The sequence below is a fragment of the Nothoprocta perdicaria genome, unplaced genomic scaffold, assembly GCF_003342845.1.
Source record: "Nothoprocta perdicaria isolate Ctin4 unplaced genomic scaffold, notPer1 scaffold_76, whole genome shotgun sequence".
NCBI classification, from domain to species: domain Eukaryota; kingdom Metazoa; phylum Chordata; class Aves; order Tinamiformes; family Tinamidae; genus Nothoprocta; species Nothoprocta perdicaria.
The window spans coordinates 917,904-934,854 of record NW_020456043.1 but is presented as its reverse complement, the minus strand read 5'-3'; the positions used below and the strand labels follow the sequence as shown (position 1 = coordinate 934,854).

The following is a 16,951-nucleotide window of genomic DNA, read 5'->3' as shown; positions in this document are numbered from 1 at the left end:
GCCCGCCCGCCCGCCGCGGGGAGGCCCCGGCGGCTCCGCGCTGCCTTGGGGGGGGCGGGATCCCCACCCAGGGGTGCTGGGAGACCGGGTGTGTGGGGGGGTCCCCCGTAGCACCGTGGAGGGGGCGGCTGGAGCTGCGCACCCCCCTCCCGGGGGTGTTGCGTATGTTGGAAAGGGGGGGCTCTKCCTCCTACCCCCCCTCCACGCTGCTGGGAGTACTGGGAGAGGGGTCCTGGCCGCACTGGGAGTGCGGGAGGGTGCAGGGTGTAACGGGAACGGTAACTGGTTGCACTGGGGGGGTGCTCTGCTTCCCCTCCCCCCGTTACCCCTCCCATACTGGGAAGGGGGCTGCTCGTTGCCCTGGGTGGGGGCCCTGAGCCCCCCCCTCCCCCAGGGCCCTGGATACGCTGGGAAGAGGGTCCTGGGAAGGGGGTGCCCGCGCCCCCCCCCCGGGGTACGGGCTGTACCGGGCAGGCGGCTCCGGCCGCGCCGCCATCGGGGGCTCGGCCCCCGCCCGGGCCCCGACGAGGAGGAGGAGGAGGAGGCGGCCGGGGCGGGAGGAAGGCGCCGGGCCCCGCGGAGCGGCCGCCGTCCCTGCGGCACGCACGGAGCTCCCTCCTCTTCCTCTTCCTCCCCGCCGCCGTGCGGGAGGAAGGCTTCGTCAGCGCGGCGCGTCCCGCGGCGCCCTGCTGAATCACAGCCCCCTCACGGCGCGTCCCCCCGCTCTCCTCCTTTTCCAGGTGTGAAGGCCGGCCCGGGTGCCCCCCGCAACACCCCGCGGAGCCCAGGGGAACAGGCAGCTCTCGAACGTCCTCCCGTGCCTTGCCGAGAGCCCGTCGCGTACGTAGGGGTAGCGGGGTGCGCAGAGGGGCGCCCCGGCTGTGATTTCTGCCCCTTTCCACCCCCTTTGCTCCGTGCCACTTGGTGCTGCCGTCAGGGAATTCCACGCCGAGCCGCCGGAGCACCGCGCCAAGCAAGGAGCGCAGAAACCAAACCCGCGCCTAGGCACAACGCTGCGTCCAAAACCAACCAGAGAAGCGCTTATTGCAAAGGAGAGATTTTTCTTTTAAGCTACCATTATTTTTTAAATCGAGCGGCGAGACGCAGCRGGGTGAAAACACCCGCGTCTCGGCGCGGGCGCGAGGATTTCCCGGTGATTTCCCGCCGCGCGGAGGCCCGYGCCGCCGCTGCGCCCCGCGCCCGGCCGCCACCTCACCATGATGTTTCGAGACCAGGTCGGCGTGCTGGCCGGCTGGTTCAAGGGCTGGAACGAGTGCGAGCAGACGGTGGCTCTGCTCTCGCTGCTGAAGCGCGTGAGCCGGACCCAGGCGCGTTTCCTGCAGCTCTGCCTCGAGCATTCCCTGGCAGACTGCACCGAGCTGCACATCCTCGAAGGGGAGGCCAACAACCCCGGTGAGTCCTCTWTATTCATTCGTTTATATATTTTTTTATTCGTTCATTTATATATTTCAATTTTGGTGCATTTTGAATGCTGCGTTGTTCTCTCATTGACGCCCTAATGATGGCTAAAAAAATAAAAATAAAAAGCCGTCGGGTAAAGGGAGGGTGGTTGTGGAGCCGGGGCTCCCAGCGGCTGGATTGCGTTAACGTCTTCCCTCTCCACATTTTATTTTTTCAAACTGGCCATGCCTTATTTCGGCTTGATTCGCTTTTCACAGCAGACTACTTCAGTCTCTTGCGTGGTGCAACTACGGTAGCATGAATGATCGCTTCTTTTTTTCTTTTTTCTCCTCCTTTTTGCCTCCCTCCCTCCCTCCTTTCCTCCTTCCATGCGGTTTCCTGTGAAATAAGTTAGTCAGGTCACGTAGAGTCTGGATTTTCTAGGCTTCTTTTGGGCAACGTGGCTTGCTTTGCTTTCTGCAACATGCAGAAGCAGCCCATCAATACTTTATATGAACTGTTATTTTCTGAGGGGCTGTCCAGCTGGGTTATCTTCTTCCTTTTTTTAAACCCCCCCCCCCCCGATACCCTCCTTTTTTTTTTTAATGTGGCAATTTCTGTTTCATCATTCAGATCCTGTTTGGACGCATTTTTCCTGCAGCTCTGAATACCCCCTTGTGTTTCAGTGGGGCTCTGAGAAAATATTAGTCGACTGTGTAATGGTGCTGCACACACGATGTGTTACTTTGGGAGCCCTGTGTGTTTTTTTCCCCTTGTGTATTTTGATCCTGCTCACGAACCATTACGAGTCGCCCAACTTCACAGAAGTAAATGGAGTTAGAACAGTTTAAAAAAATTATATAAGTGATGTGAGGATTGCGCTGTGTGTTAATGCATTCGGGTTGGTACTAGCACGGATGTACAAATATCTGAATGTTTGTATGTATGTGTGAGTTTATGTTTAAGTATATGCTTGTATAGGTGGAGATGTGAGTTGTTTTGGGTGCAATTCCTGAAATAGAGACCCCTCCTTTAGGAGGGAAGGTTGAACCTGCCCTTCGGCTGCGTTGCGCTGCTTTTCCAAGCCCCTGCTCTGCAGCATCCCTCTGGTTTCGGATCCAACGCTCCTGCTTGGYGGCGTGGGCGAGGGGAGCGCCCCGCGAGGCGGAATCCGGCCGGAATCCTGCCGGCCTCGCCGCCGGAGCCTGAACAGAGCCCCCAGTGTTTACGGCGAGCGAAGAATGCAGGGTCCTTCTCCAGCTGTTCCCTATTAGAGCCCCGAGCCTGCAGGATTTGGCAGCTGTCTGCGCTGCCATTTGATGACAGCGCCCAGCGCGCCGCTGCGAGGCCGGCCGTGGATTTGGGCAGGCCTGGAGGAGCCCAGCCCAGCGCAGAGGGAGCCCCGAGGGCCGCGGGCAGAGCGCTGGAATGGGCCGTGTCCTTATATAGCGCGCGGGAAGGAGAGGCAGGAATGCTGCGGCGGGGGGCTCGGCGCGATGCTGCGTGGCTGCAAACAGCTGGGGCCGCCTCCGTGTGGCCGGGGAGCCTGGCGGGAGCGCGGCGAGGCAGCGTCGGCCTCCCGCTGATCCGCAGCGGGAGCGCGCGGCCTCCGCGCCTCCCCGYGTGGCCTCCCCTTGCGGCCTCCGGGCCTCCCGTCACAGGGCAGGCGGCTTCTGTCGGCATCGATCTGCAGCTTGGAGCGTGTTTTTGGTGACCTCTGTGTCACCAATTCCCGGGTAATCCTAGGCCACCACTGATTTAACCCGCAGACCACTGGAAAGGCGGTGCACCCATCCTCGTTGTGGAGGAAAACTTCCCTTCGCAGTCTCACTGGGCGTGAAGCTGCCCTGCCTGAGCACCCATGGGTGCCCACGTCGCCTTGTGGACCTTGCCCAGCGCGGGGATCCCTCCCGTGCGGAAAACCTGGCTTGTAGCCTCCTGCTTAGCGCCTCCCTTCAGCCGACTGCGCTTTCTCTGGTACTCGTCCCAAGATCGAGCTGTTTCTTTAGGGTGTTTGTAACACCGACAGCAAAACCTGAGATTTTTGGTAAGGATTTTCTTAGCGCCAGACACCCCTCCGTGTGGCTTTGCATGTGTGTGTGAGATGGGCACCGTGCAGGACGTGCGCCTGCCGAGCAGGCAGTCCTGGGGTGGCCGTGCAGGGGATGGCGGCTCCGCTTTGCAAGCCAGAACGCCGAGGAAGGAGCTCTCAGTGGCTGCCATCACCACTGCCTTGCTCGTAAAGCCACCTGCGTTTTTAAATAGCTCATACTCGCTGGGTGCTTCATGGTCTGGCGTTCGTCACTTGACTAGAAATGGAATCACACCAAGTTCTTTTCAGAAGCGATGTCGTCATCGTCTAACCTCATATTGCTCTATTTGAATCCCCCAGTTTGCATAACTGATTTGGGCTTGGTTTCCTCCCAGCCTGGAGGCTGAGGGGCCTTCAGCCGGGTCTCTAYGAGCTCCGAGCTGTGTCCCAGTAAGTTACTGGAGCCTTTCCTGGTGTTTTCCAGCGTGGAGGGCACAGCTGCCTGCTTGTGGGTGCCCTCCTGTTGTCCTCTTTGACGCTGGGGACGTAGTTGCGGTGTTGTGTGAGGGACGGTGGGGTGCAGGGGTGGCAGAAGTGACTGTGTTGGAGACACGTTGAGCCCAGCAAGGGGTTGTCACCGTGACTTGAGCRTTGCTGCTCTGAATGCTGGTGCAGCGAGCTGCAGGGAGTGTCTGAATCGGCTGGAAAGGCGGATTCTCGGAAAAGTGAGTTATTTGGCATGTGCGGGAGCCGTCCCATGCTCCAGCGCTGCTGCGGGAGAGGTGGAGGAGGGAAACTTGAAAGTTGCTGCTAGTTTCACAGCTAGTAGGAGAGCATGGCCTTGCTGCATTGGCTTGCASTGGATGGGCCTCTTCCTTGGGAATATTGTTGGCAAGGACCGAGGTCAGGAGGGAGCCCAAGGAGATGGCACAGTGCAGGAGTTCCTGCGTGGAGCTGGTCTTGTGAGGCCTGAGGTACTCGGGAAAATTCCCCTTAAACCAAGGTATCCAGGTTGTTTTTTGCCCTAGAGACCACAAATGAAAAACCTGCAGTGTTGGAAGTGACATGAGAAAAGTCAAGGAAGCAAAATGCTTATTTTTAATGAGTTAATTTAAACAGAAAAACAAATACACCTATTTTGAAAGCTCCGTCTTCAATTCCATGGGCATTTTTAATAACAACAGCCAAGCTCTCCTCATTAGGACGGCAAACCTGAGGTGTGACTGCTGAGCACGACCACGTCGCAGCCCTTGGGAAGGCCAAGGAAGGTTCCTGTTTTGTGGCTCTGTGAGGGTGCCCGAGCCCTGGCCCAGGCTGCCCAGGGAGGCTGCGGAGGCTCCTGCTCTGCAGATCTTCCCAAGGCGCCTGGATGCGCCCGGGTGCCCCGTGCTCCGGGTGTCCCTGCTGGAGCAGGGGCTGCGCTGGGRKATCCCTGGGGGTCCCTTCCAACCTCGGCCATGTGGGTCTGTGGATAACCAGTGTAAGGGAGGAGGAACGTGGCTGTGCCGCTGTCCTCGGATGCGACACATGCGGCAGGACACTCTGGTGGCATCTCCGAGCGCGCCGGAGATGCTGTAGCGAAAAGGGATGGAGGCTCCCTGCATGGTGGTGAAACCACCTGGAATCACTTGTCACTTGGTCATGAAGGCAGAAGAGAAGCAAGACAGAAGCACAAGGAAATCCATAGGGTTGTGCAACCTGTGGCTATGCTGCACCATTGCAATTAGGATCCTTATGGAGATTTAATCCATTAACCTCCTTGGCTTTAAGGGATGAACAATCTTGGTTGCTGCTAACTCAGTTTGAGCGAGAATGGCTTGACCTGCTGTATGTGAATAATAATAATAATATGGAAAGCATATTACCAGCACACCCAAGTAGATGGCTCAGGTATTATATAGCACTATTTTAAAAGTCTGCTATAACTTCCTTCCTTCCTTCCAACTTGGCCTTGCCTTGTGGCTCCATGGGCAGCCTGAGTCCCAGCTGCTTGGAGCTGTCAGGACTCCGTAACCTCCTGCAAGTTGCAAATAAAGGTCAGAYGGAGACGTAGTTCACCCCCCGGGGTACGAGCAGGACCGGGGCTGCACCTCCTCTTGCAGAGCAGGATTGGCCCAGGACTGTGGCAACGAGGGGACCRAGGGTGGCTGCTTTCAGTTCTCTTGATAGCTGGACGTGTCTCAGCCAGAGGCCATGCAGAGCACGGTTCCTGTCCAGGATTTGCATCAGAGATACTTCAGTCTCCCTGGGTTTTGCAGGATGCAAATGGGATGAGGACGTGGGAGCTGTTGGAGTCATGAAACACAACCTGGGTGCTTTTGGCAGTGAGCGTGTAGCAGGCGACTGTTCCTGCTGCTCAGGCATCTCCTCGCTCGTGACCCGGAGGTCTGGTGGGTTTTTCAGAGTAGTCCTGTGCTTGATACTTTCCTCACCTAGCTCTGTGCTCCTGTTGTCTCCAGAGTCTGTTGGAGGTGCCTGAAGGCTCCCGTGAGTCCTCCAGACACCCCAATTTGATTGACTGTGTGTCACAGCTTTGCATTCTTGGTCTAAAGAACAAGAAGCCTCTCTTATCCTGTGCACCAACCTTAACTACTAAGTTAAGGGCAAAATCTTCCCTTCATTGTTCCAAATTTCCTTAAATTTCATTTAAGATGACCCTCAAGTGTTGCAGCGAGTGCATCAGACTAGCCTAGATCTCCCCTTCTATGGGGAACTGGCTGGATGAAGAGTTGCGGGGAGCAGGAATGTCTTCCATTAGACCATGAGGCGCAGCTGGAAAAAATGGACACKGATTAAGGTGCACCAGCTCAAAGGAGGGCTTGTGTCGTGTATTTATTTTCCCCAGCCAGTCTAATAAAAGGCATTACATGTCCTGGCAGGTTGCCCTTTGCCTCTGCTGCAGCGCCAGCCCTGCACTGACCGCTCAACGGAGCAAGTTGCTGCCTCTGCTCTTGCTGTTCTTGCCCAACAGTCTCAATCAGTGAAAAMCATCAAAGTACTTGGTTTAAAGTAGTAGTTTTATTTATCTATCTCTCTCTATATATAAGTATATAAAATGCATATGTGTGTAATTTTTCTTTCTTGGTGTTGTGCTGAACTCTACTTTTGGTACCTTAAGACAGACCCTATGGCAGTGAGGGCATCACTGTGCATCCCACGGGATGAAGAGGTTGAGGAGTCCCTGGAGGAAGAGCTGCTGGAGCAGGGCCTGGATGAGGAAGGAATCCTGATCCCAATGGGAGGTGATAGGAAGCCTTAAACCAAGGACTAAATGTTGTGCGACTTGGTGGTGCTTCCCCACGCTCAATGTTGCCTGAAGGGGAAAGTGAGCAGAAGTGCCAGCTCTGGTCATTAAAAATCATGGACTGGAACTCTTAAATCAGGGGATTTGTCAAGCCTTAGGAACACAGGCTTATTTTAACTTGCGTGCTGCTGCGTGCACGCTTGAAGGCTAAAGGCAATCTTTATTTTTTTCTGTATTTTTTTCCCCCCTCTATCCTCTAAGACAATATAGATAGAGAAGCAGGAAGAGGTAAAACATGATGTTACTCTGGTTGATGGAGCTCTAAGAACAAGACTCAAATTGCAGTTTTCTGTTTCAAGTTAAAGTAAAATGGTGAATTTTTCAGAATGTCACCCAGCAGTGTTTCCTGCAGTTGTTCTAGGGTTTATAGCAGCCTTGTTTGAAGGCAAGTGTGCAGCAAGGTGTCGACGGAAGATTCCTCTTTGTTCTCCCTTTGCTTTTGACTGTATTGGAGTTGATAAGACCTAGAGGAGGCCCTTCTGCMCTTGTATTTTGCCCATTTTTCTCTATTTGCTTGTTACTTCCATAAAGATGCTTCCCATTGCAGTTCCCTYGTCTGCATCCCTTGGACAAGGATTGAAGGAGAAGCTACTTGGGGTTCATTCCTGAAGAACCAAAGCATGACCWGCAAAGACTCCTCTGCTGGGAGCCGCTGGGCAGAGTGGATGGAGTTGGGAGCTCTGTGTCACAGATGTGCCCGACTTCATGGGGCGGTTTTCTTGGTGGAAAACCTTTTGGAAATGGAGGGGGAAGTCAGCTAGTGGAAATGCCTGTTGGTGCAGATGTGTTTGTTTTTGCTGCCCTTACACCTCGAGATCTGAAGTCCCCCCTTGTACAAAGAGGGGGAGGTCTCTGCCTCCGGCCTCACCGCTGCAGCACAGCCTGCCCCGGGGATCACAAGCGGAGGGATGTCCCCAGGCAGCTTTTCCACGCTCCGAGCGTGCGGGTTTATCGTGTTGATCGGGTACCTCAGGCCTCGGCGAGGGGGCCTGGTGCCGGGGTTAATCCCTCGATTGACTTCAGAGGGAGCAGGATGAGGGCAGCACTGATCATTCCTGAAGAACTCCGCTGCTTGAGCGCTTGTGAAAGATGCAGCACGGTGATTCAGGCCTCCTGGCAGGATGGAGCTGGGGGTTTCTCTCTGGGTTGGCTTGCTCTCATGTAATTCCCCTCTGCATGCAGCGCTCTAGGTACATACCTTGCTTTTGTGCCTTGAGATGTGGTCGGGATTAAGTTCTTTCACTTAAAAGTGGGTGAAGAATGGCAAGGAGTCGTGCATGAAGAAGGGGGACCATAGAGGGTATTTGCTGATGCTGAACGGCAGTCTTGCAYTTGTTGAGATACGGATTGAAGGTCAGGAATAGCTTTAGATCAGTAGCTAAATAAGAGCAGAACATAGAGCCATAAATTAAAACGATCTAATTTGCAAATACTTATCTCCAAATGAGATTAAATGGATGAATAGGGGAGCTTGGCCATTGCCAGCAGCTTGCGCGGGCACCACGTTGGGCACGTTGGCCATTAGCATCTCAGTGGAGCTCTGTGCCGCTAGGGTCATTTTTATTTTGTACACTTGGGCCAGTTGTTCTTAAAAGGGTTGATGCTGCAGCTGGCTGTGCAGTGCATTTGGTGCCAAATTTCCGGAATAATTCACTCATGTTCTACCTGGAGGGTTTGGTTTTGAACCACAACCTCTGCAGGTAGGAAGCAAAGAAAAGGAGCACTAGTGAAAGGAGAACCAGCCTTCCCTGCTCCAGAATATATCCAACCTTTGGCTATCAGAGGGTCAGGAATAGTCTGTCCAGAGGAAAGTCTATCTGCAGTTTTCTCCTGCAAGGAAGCGTTCGTGTGCTATTCCCTGGAGCAATTGCTGTAGGATTCTGCATGCCAGAGGAACCGTGGCAAGAGTTCCCGTGTTCCTGCTATTTCTCATGCCTGGCCTTGCTTCCTCTTCTAATCTTCCATCAAGAAAAAAAAAATATTATTTATTTAATTTGTGGCCCATGAAAGCTATTTTTTTCTCAAGCTGGGAGTTATGTTTGCAATCAGTATGAGTAACTGAAATAGTAATTAGTGTGAACACTTGCTTTATTTTAGGATGCATTAGTCAGTACTTTAGCTTTCGAGCTCCATGCTCGCTGCGGCTAATGTTACTGCAGAGATCTGCCTGCAGAAAGGGCACTGCTTGCACCGCCCGGGCCTGGAAACCAGGGACCAGGTCTGCTGGTTCTCCTTCTGTTTCTCTGGAGGGGTTGAATGACCCGGGGTTGGGTTGATCAGAGGGCAGAAAAGCTGTTGCACTGCAGTGGTCGCCAGTCTTGCATTTTGGGGCTGCCACCAGGCTGGGTTTCGGCCCTTGGCTGCTCCTGTGATGTTGCTGTGGGGCTGGACGTCCCGTCCTCTCCTGTCCCCCTTTTTTGCACAACTCTGGCCATGGAGCCCATGGCCAAGCCCAAGTCTTGGGGCTTTAAACCTCCTCTTTCTGCAGCCGTGTGGGAGTGGGACCTGGCGCCAGGGACCAAGGATGAATCCTCGCGGTGAACTCGGTGAATTCACCCCGTGATTCAGGGTGAATCCTCGTGCGACTCACATGCGCGTGCGGATGTGCCTCCGTGTACCTGCCCCTTGTCCTTTCCCTTTCTGTTTCCAGTGAGCAAACAAGAGCCTTATCTTTTGATTTCCCTCAAGCTGCTGGAGCCTGCTGAAAGATGATGCAAGCCCTGCTGCAGGGGCTGCAAAGTTCTGCACCTCGCACATGCTCTCCACGTCTTGCATCTTCACTCTTAAAACGATGTGTTTATTTTTGCAGTGCTCTGGTCCAAAGGAGACCCAGAGATTCGCAGGGGTCGGTGCCGAGTGCGATCCCAGTAATGGTAATTCCTGCAGTCTGGCTCCCAGGTACCAGTTTGAGGCAGACGCCGGGGCTGCTCCGGGCCTCTCCGTACAGCAGGCCAACGCATCTGCGTCCGGGGAGAGAGCGGATGCAAGCGGAGGCTTTATCAGCACGGATTCGCACATCAGCTGCCTGCTTCACAGCTTGTAGTTTTGTGTGTTTGTTTGCAAGCGGCGACTGCGTCTCGTGGTGTGGATGTATCGATGGTTTTTGGCAGAGGTGTCTGAAACGGCTCGTGCAAGGCTTGAGGCGGGTGGCTCCTGCCTAGTATAAGTGAAGACCTGGCGTGTTGCCTGCGGGCTTCACCTGCAGGTCTGGGTGACCATGGTCCCGGGCAGCAGCTGCGTGTGTTGCTGCTGTTGGTTCTGACCCGGAGCTCGCAGCGCCGCTGGCCTCTGTACAGGTCGGACGCTCCCTGCCACCATTCGTCCTTGGCAGCAGCTTCCAGAGGTGCATGCAGTGCCAGAGCATGAAAACCTTCTGGAATTGTGTACAAATAATCCCCTGGGCAGGTAAAAGGTTATATTTTCCCCTCCTGTGCAGTTCCGTAGCTGACCGTGTGCCCGGGCAGGCTCGCTCAGTATTGAGAACATGGGACTCCAATACCTGGGACACGCGCACGGACGTCGCTCCAGCACCGTGGTCACTGGAAACGTCCTTTGGCATTTGCAGGGCTTGGATGTGGCCCTGTGCATTGAGCTGTTGTGCCTGGAGACGTTGTTTTACATGGAAAAAAATGTTAATATTGCAAGTGTCATCCGCAGTTCTCCGCGGCTTTGCTCTCCACTGCCTTAAAAATCTTTTCTCCTGTTCCTGCTCTTTGCAAATCAATGGTTCTGCTTTTGCTTGACACCTGTTTTGGGTGAGTTATAAGCCTAAATTCATTTTGACTTCTTTTCCTGCACCTAATGTTGGTGTCTGACGAGCTGCAGGTCTGTATTATCTTCAGAAATGTTTTATTGTTGCTCAAAGAAGTAATTGGGTGGCAGTTGAAAACATGATTTGGCCACATTTACCTTGAAAATCTTCCTAGCTCGCCTCTCATAGCAGGAGGAAAAAAGTCCTTCTCAGAGACATTTTCTTCTCATGTCTACGATTTCAGAGAAAAATGCTGAATGCCATGAGATCATTTCTAGGGAAGGCTCCCCTCCAGCTTTTGTTGTGGGAAAACTTGCTAATTTGACTTTTACAAGCTAAAGGTGCCCTGCAGCTGTTGCAAAACTGGTGCACTTGCAAGTTTCCCCGTTTCTTGGCTTTCCTGTTGGGATATTCCCCTTGTTTTGGGAGGCTTGTGGCAGAAATTTTTGCTTGTCTGCCCCAATCACCTGGTTCTGGACACTAACAAAGAGAAAAAATATATATAATATATACTTAAAAAAAAAAAAAAACCCAAGCACTTTAGCATTCCAGAGAGGTGGATTATTAAAAAAGCCCTCAGGCTGTTTCCCGCCAGATAAAGTGAACGTAGATGAAATATGAAATGTTGAGTTATAACTACCTGAGTGACCTTTTAAGATAAGAATTGTTATTGACTCGCAGTGTTATGTTAAACTGATAAGAATTCTCTCTAGAAACATAATTAAAGCCCTTAGTAACCATAACAATTTAGCCGGCGCCGGGCCCGGTGGCGCAGGGCTCCTGCGCGCGTCTCCATCCTGCGCGACTCCGCGTTCCGGCTGTGCAGCGGGATGCGGGATGGGATGGGAGAAGGGGCTGGGGAGCAGCCCGATTTGGGTGCCAGGTCCCATTTTGGGTTGCTGTGACAAATTTCGTGCCTATTGGGACAGCAGTGCCCGGTGTGTTTGCACGTGGCCCTCCTGGGGATGCCATCAGTTTGAAGCAGAACTCGCCCTTTGCCGGCAAGCCTAGTTGTGCTGAGTCGCCCTGCGTAGCCACTGGGGTTGTTACAGCTAAAACCAGCTGTGAGCAACCGATGGATTGATTTATTCTTTTTCTTTTTTTGGCCCCCCTCTCATCTCCTGCCGTTTTTGTCCTCCCATGTTCCCCGTGTCATCCAGCAGCCCGGTTCCTGGGTGTCGTGGAAAGCGCATGTCCCTGCTCGTGGGCAGGGTTGGACTGCAGGAGAAAAGGCAAGAAGCAACAGCCAGGAGAGTGCAAAGGAGCAGGGCTAGGCCTGCTGACACTTAGATTTTATGTATATTAAGTATATGTTAAGATTTAGGTCTGCAATATGCTTCCCTTTGAATATATGCCAGCGGAGGAGGCAGTGCAACTGAGTGTGTCTTGTTGGGAAATTAGCTGTGTAAAGTTGATCAGTTAGGAGAATTCAGGCTCTTGTGAGGACTCCTTAGCATCTGCTACAAAGATGTTTCCTTGGGCAGCCCATCCAGTGAGCTTCCCATGGCATCAGTGAGGAGCAGTGCATTGGATTGTCCTTGCAGAGCAGGTCCAAGCTTGGCCAGCCAGAGAGACTTTATAAATAAGCGTGCACGGTATTTGGTCATACATGGGTCATTGCTGCTGTAGCTCAGCTGTCCAGCTCGGCTCCCAGCTTTTACAAGTGACTGATGAGAGGTGCCACAGAGAAGGGGTATTTAAGGGGATGGAGCTGCTCAGAGTGGTCTCTGTGCTGCAAATGAAGCTCTGTGCTGCAAACAGGGGGCCTGCATTGTGCTCCCCTTGATGTTCCTGGCTTATATTTCACACGGAGCAAACGTTGCACTGTTAAAACATTCATGGTGTGGTCGAAGCACAAGACTCTGCATTAATTTTTCTGCAGAATCTTTCAGTTTGTCATCTCTTCTTTTCCCTGGGAGTGGGTTCATGCTCGGAGATCTCGCCGGACAAGCCGCAGCAGCTGGAGGATACTGGTTTCTCTATGGAGTGCAGGAATTTCATCAGAGAAGCTATTGTTCGACTGTGTTCTCAGCCTTTTGGCAACTGCTCTTTAGATTAACCCTACAGAAAGGGGAGGGTGCTCTTTGCTGCGGCTAAAATAGTGGCAAAAATGTGGGCAGATGCTCGTGCATTGTTAGAAGTTGATACTTCTCCGTAATGGGMAAGTAGGGTGTAGGATTAAAGAATCAAGAAGTTGGAGTTCTTTAAATCCCTCCAAAAGCCAAAGTGGAGGTTAACAATGATGCTCAGTTGTTTTCTGTTTTTAAAATAGAAATAGTTCTGTTTCTTAGTGATTTGTCCCTGGAGGAGTCCTCAGTCGTTGCGGGATAGCAGGGATCCTGTCGCATCAGGGACTTGGAGCCTGCCCTGGAATCCCAGCTCTGGAGCGTGGAGCTGTTGAAACGTCAGGCCCGGCCTCACTGCAGCTTCCCTTAGGGCTGCTTCTCGCTAGTGCAACCCAGGTGAATTTTGGTGGGATTATTCCACAATTAGTGTGATCCCAAAGTCACCACCGAGGGCTCTCAGGGCCACCCAGTGTCCCTTGGCAGGTGCTGGTTTCCATYGCCTGCATCCAAAGGCTTCCCCTTCTTCTCCTAGAGCTGTTTTCCACCTGGTAAGGTGGATCCTGCCGTTCCACCATTCAGATCTCTGGTGTGATTAAAATAAATTAAGCTGCRTCCCTTCCTGAGTGGCCTTGGATCCAAGAGGTCCCCTGTGCCGCCTGCAAAATGTTCCAGGTTCCAGGATCGTCAGCCTCCAGCTCCAGGCTTGTACAGGGAGCAGGAGCCCTTTTGGTGGGAGCAAGGCTGCCTCGGACAAGGGAAGGAAGAGGATGGCTGGGAAAGGGACTAAAATCCTGATGGTGGAGAGCAGAGAACTTGTGTGAATGCGTGMCCCGGGTGCTTGCAGTGGCTAAGCCACTAAATCTGGGCAGATGGGAGATTTCCAGTTGTAGATTGAGGACTTAAACTTGTCACGGGCCAACCTCTTTGTGACAGGCAGTGCTCTCTGGTGTGGCAAGTGCAGGGACCCGTGTCCCGGTGACGGAGCACGGTGCCCGGAGCGTGTTGAGGGGCCAGGAGGGCACCCGAGTGCCAGTGAGCAATAGTTGGGCATGGAGGTGCTCGCACGGCCTCCCCCGACTCGCATCGGCTCCTTCCTCTGCCAGGGTCTTCGGAGCAGAACCCAATTCTGTTAGGCACCAGCTCTGCAGAACCCAACGGAGGGGATTTTTAATCTAATGTGCAAATTTGGATTTGCTTTGCCAATACGATTGCCTTCATTAGCTTTATTATACACAAAGAGATGAAAAATGCCCCTGGCAGGGAGGGTCTAAAACCTTTGGGGTCTGGCTGTTAAGAGGCACCAGTGTTTTAGGGTTCCTTCTCTAGGTGCACAGGGGTGGGCAGTGCGAGCAAATCTGATCCTTTGTTGCAGGTTTTGTAAGGAGAGTTCATTAAAGCTAGYGTGATTGTCCAAGTAAATTAGAAATCATTGAATTTGAATATAAGACTTAATCTCACCACATTAAAGCAGCAGTTAGATTGTTAAGAGCTTAATTTTTGCATGTGAAGCTGGAAGTAACAGGGTTGCTTTACCTTTTAAAGGATTTAACAAGTCACTCTAATTTTCTTTTGATGTTGCGGTGCTTTAAAATACTACACGGTCAGGCTGAGTGTAACTAATCCCAGTGCAAAAGCAGAGGGGAGTCGGCTTCTCAGYAGAGGAAATGAGACTGCTGGGATACTTGTAAATAAAGGTATCTAGTTGGGTTCTTTTTCTTTGGCATGGGAAGTTTTGCTTGCTTTTGTGCATGTTCTTCATCCAAGACTGCTGGAGAGGGGAAGGCTGCTGCTTGGGAAGCTCTCCGGGGCTCCTGGAGAAGCTTGATGAGGTCCTTGATGGTCAGGGTTTCCTCTCTGAAGTGGCAGGAGGTCGAGAGGTGGCAGTGGCCAGCAAGGGCTGTGACCTGGCTTGAATTAATAGATGGATAAAGGCTGGTTGCCACTGGGATGTGCCATGAGCACCAGCAGGAGAATGAAGGGCTAGGCCCTGGGTGGCAACCTCCTGGTGCCCAGAATCCTCTAAACAGCAGTGATTTATTCCTGGGGACACCAGCTGTGCTCCGTGTGCCTCCGTGCTTTGCCCTGTTCCTCCCTGGAAGGGGRATCTAGGGTGCAGAGCACCAGCGTGTGGTACCTGGAGCCCGTGGGGAGCAGGAACTTCAGCCTTGTTGAAGGGTCCCGTTTGTCCAACCTTATCCCCAAGAGCGTCCCGAGGACCCTGGGAGCCCTGACCCCTCTACTGTTTTCCAGAAGGAGACTTGACGAGTATTAGGCATCTAGTCCTAGTGTCCCGGAACGTGGTTGCTTTTACACACAGTTTGTTGTGTGCCCCGTGTCCGGGCCTCCGGCAGGACCAAAGCCGGGGGTCTCGCTGCTCCTCTCGGCAGAAAGTGGCGCCTGGTGGGGCCATGTCCGCGCTCGGTGGGACCAGGGACGGGCCGTGGCAGCTCTGCGCTTTCCCCTCATTGACGGTCCCTTTCCTCGCCCCAGGGGCGGCTGCCTGTGGCTCCGTGCCGGCCTCGCCGGTACCCGCGGCGGGAGCAGCCGGAGCCTTTGCCTTGCAGGGAAAACGTCAAGGCCRCTCTTCACCGCGGACCTTCCCCTGGGATTGCTCGGCCAGAGGTGCCAGGGAGGCTCCGGTGCCTGCGGCGCTGCCGCCAGCGGCCTCGTCCGTCCCGGTGCCAGCTGGCATCGCCCCAGCCGCCTCCGGAGCCGCTGCCAAGCGGGAGGCGCTTCCCGCCCCTTCCTACCTGCGGGCTCGGATAACCCCGGGCGGATAAACCCGCCGTGTGGTGCCACCGGCGCCCACTCAGAGCACCCACGGGCCCCAGCACATGGGCCCGGCTGGCCCTGCCTCCCCGTACCGAGTTCCTGGGTCGCTCCTCCCGTGTTCCCGCTGGGAGCAGCRGGTTTGTTGGGATGGAGACCCCCACGGGCACCCCTGGCTCGTGCTCTTTCCTGCAGCAACCGCCTGCGTTGCAGCTCCCGGGAGAGACGGGAGCGACATTTCCATCCCCGTCGTCGCCAGCCCGGGTTCAGTGACTTGGAAGCAGGGGATGCACGAGCGGTGTCGCTGCGCCGAGTAACCCAGGAAGCCGAGGAGCGCTGCGATATCTCAAATTAAATCTGTTCTTAATTGCTCTTTTATAAATGGCGGCGTTTCTCCAAATGGAATTAATTTATTGCTCTGGCATTGCCGAAACAAGACCCGGCAGCGCGAGCGCCGCGCTTCACGGTAATGCAACAAAAAGGCGCTTCCAAAAGGTGTGTTTGGTATTTGTAATGCACAAAGCGAGCTTAGCAAACTGTAAACTGTGTCAAAATAYGGTTGAGGTGGTAATTAAAACTTAAAAAAAGAAAATAGAGCTGAGTATGCTCCAAATTGTGACTTTCCAGTGAAGTTCTTTCATTTAAAAAAAAGCACTGTTTCTTGCCAAAACAAATTCAAAGGCATTTTTGTAATTTCTTTTGGGGAAAGGAGGAGTATTTATCCAGCCTTTCATGTTGGCTGGGCTTTTGGGCTTTTATAAAAATGTCATTGCAAAAAAAAAAGGTATTTTTGTGAATATGCAGTTAGCAAAGGGAGGGGTTTGAAAGGCCCCTCTTGCAGCCCCGTGTCCATGTGTAGCCCCCCTGAGGTGCATGAGGGCTCACAGGAGGGTTTGGGTACAACGGGGCTGGCAGAGCAGCCCCATCGGGTCCCCACCGCCCTTCCAATTTGGGAAGTAATAAATTTCCAATTTCCATTTTTTTTCCAAAGTCCTTCCAGTTTTTTTCCACAATCCTTCCAATTTTGGCTGTATTTTTGACAGCTTTTACCTGCTGAGTCACTGTTCATCCCCTAGCATGGGAGCCACCCGAGCAGACTTGAGCAACCATCATTCAAAAATAAATCCCAGCAAGGAAATGGATTTTTTCCCCTTTCCCTCCTATCACCGACTGCTTTTCCTGCTGTGCATTTGCTCTGTTGCCCAAGATGGCCAGCGCAGGGATGCGACGCCTCCGTGGCGTTCGAAGGGCTTGGGGATTCCTCRTGTGTCGCCGCGACCCGCTCGCCGGAGGAGCTGCGTGTTGGAAGCGGATAACGGGCCGGCTTGGAGATCAGTGCCTCTGCTCCTGCAACCCCGGGTTTCGAGCGGTAACCCACAACCTGAGCACAGGCTGCTTGGTCCTGTCAGCTTCGCTTCATCAGCAACTCCCAGTGCTGCCGGAGGAGCCGCAACTGGGGCAGATGGAAGGGGCTGGTTGTGCGCTGGCCTTCCCAAGGGCAACCTCAGCAGGCAGGTCAGTCGCCTGCCTAACGTAGCAGGTTCGGATGGCATTAGTGTTTACAGCTGTTTTTGAAATGTTGCTTAGTGCTTAAGCTGCACCATTTGCTTGCAGGCTGCCTGTTCACA

The 16,951-nt window shown here is 53.6% G+C and overlaps 1 protein-coding gene across 3 annotated transcripts in view; it reads left to right on the top strand.

Moving 5' to 3' along the window:
- The first annotated feature begins 743 nt into the window (after positions 1–743).
- SAMD4A (sterile alpha motif domain containing 4A) overlaps positions 744–16,951 on the top strand; it is an 86,387-nt gene continuing 70,179 nt past the window's right edge. For all 3 annotated transcript variants that reach the window (XM_026051546.1, XM_026051545.1, XM_026051544.1), the window contains exon 1: positions 744–1,413. In XM_026051546.1, the coding sequence (XP_025907331.1) occupies positions 1,218–1,413 (196 nt within the window). In that variant the 5' untranslated portion in view covers positions 744–1,217. The remainder of the gene's footprint in view (positions 1,414–16,951) is intronic.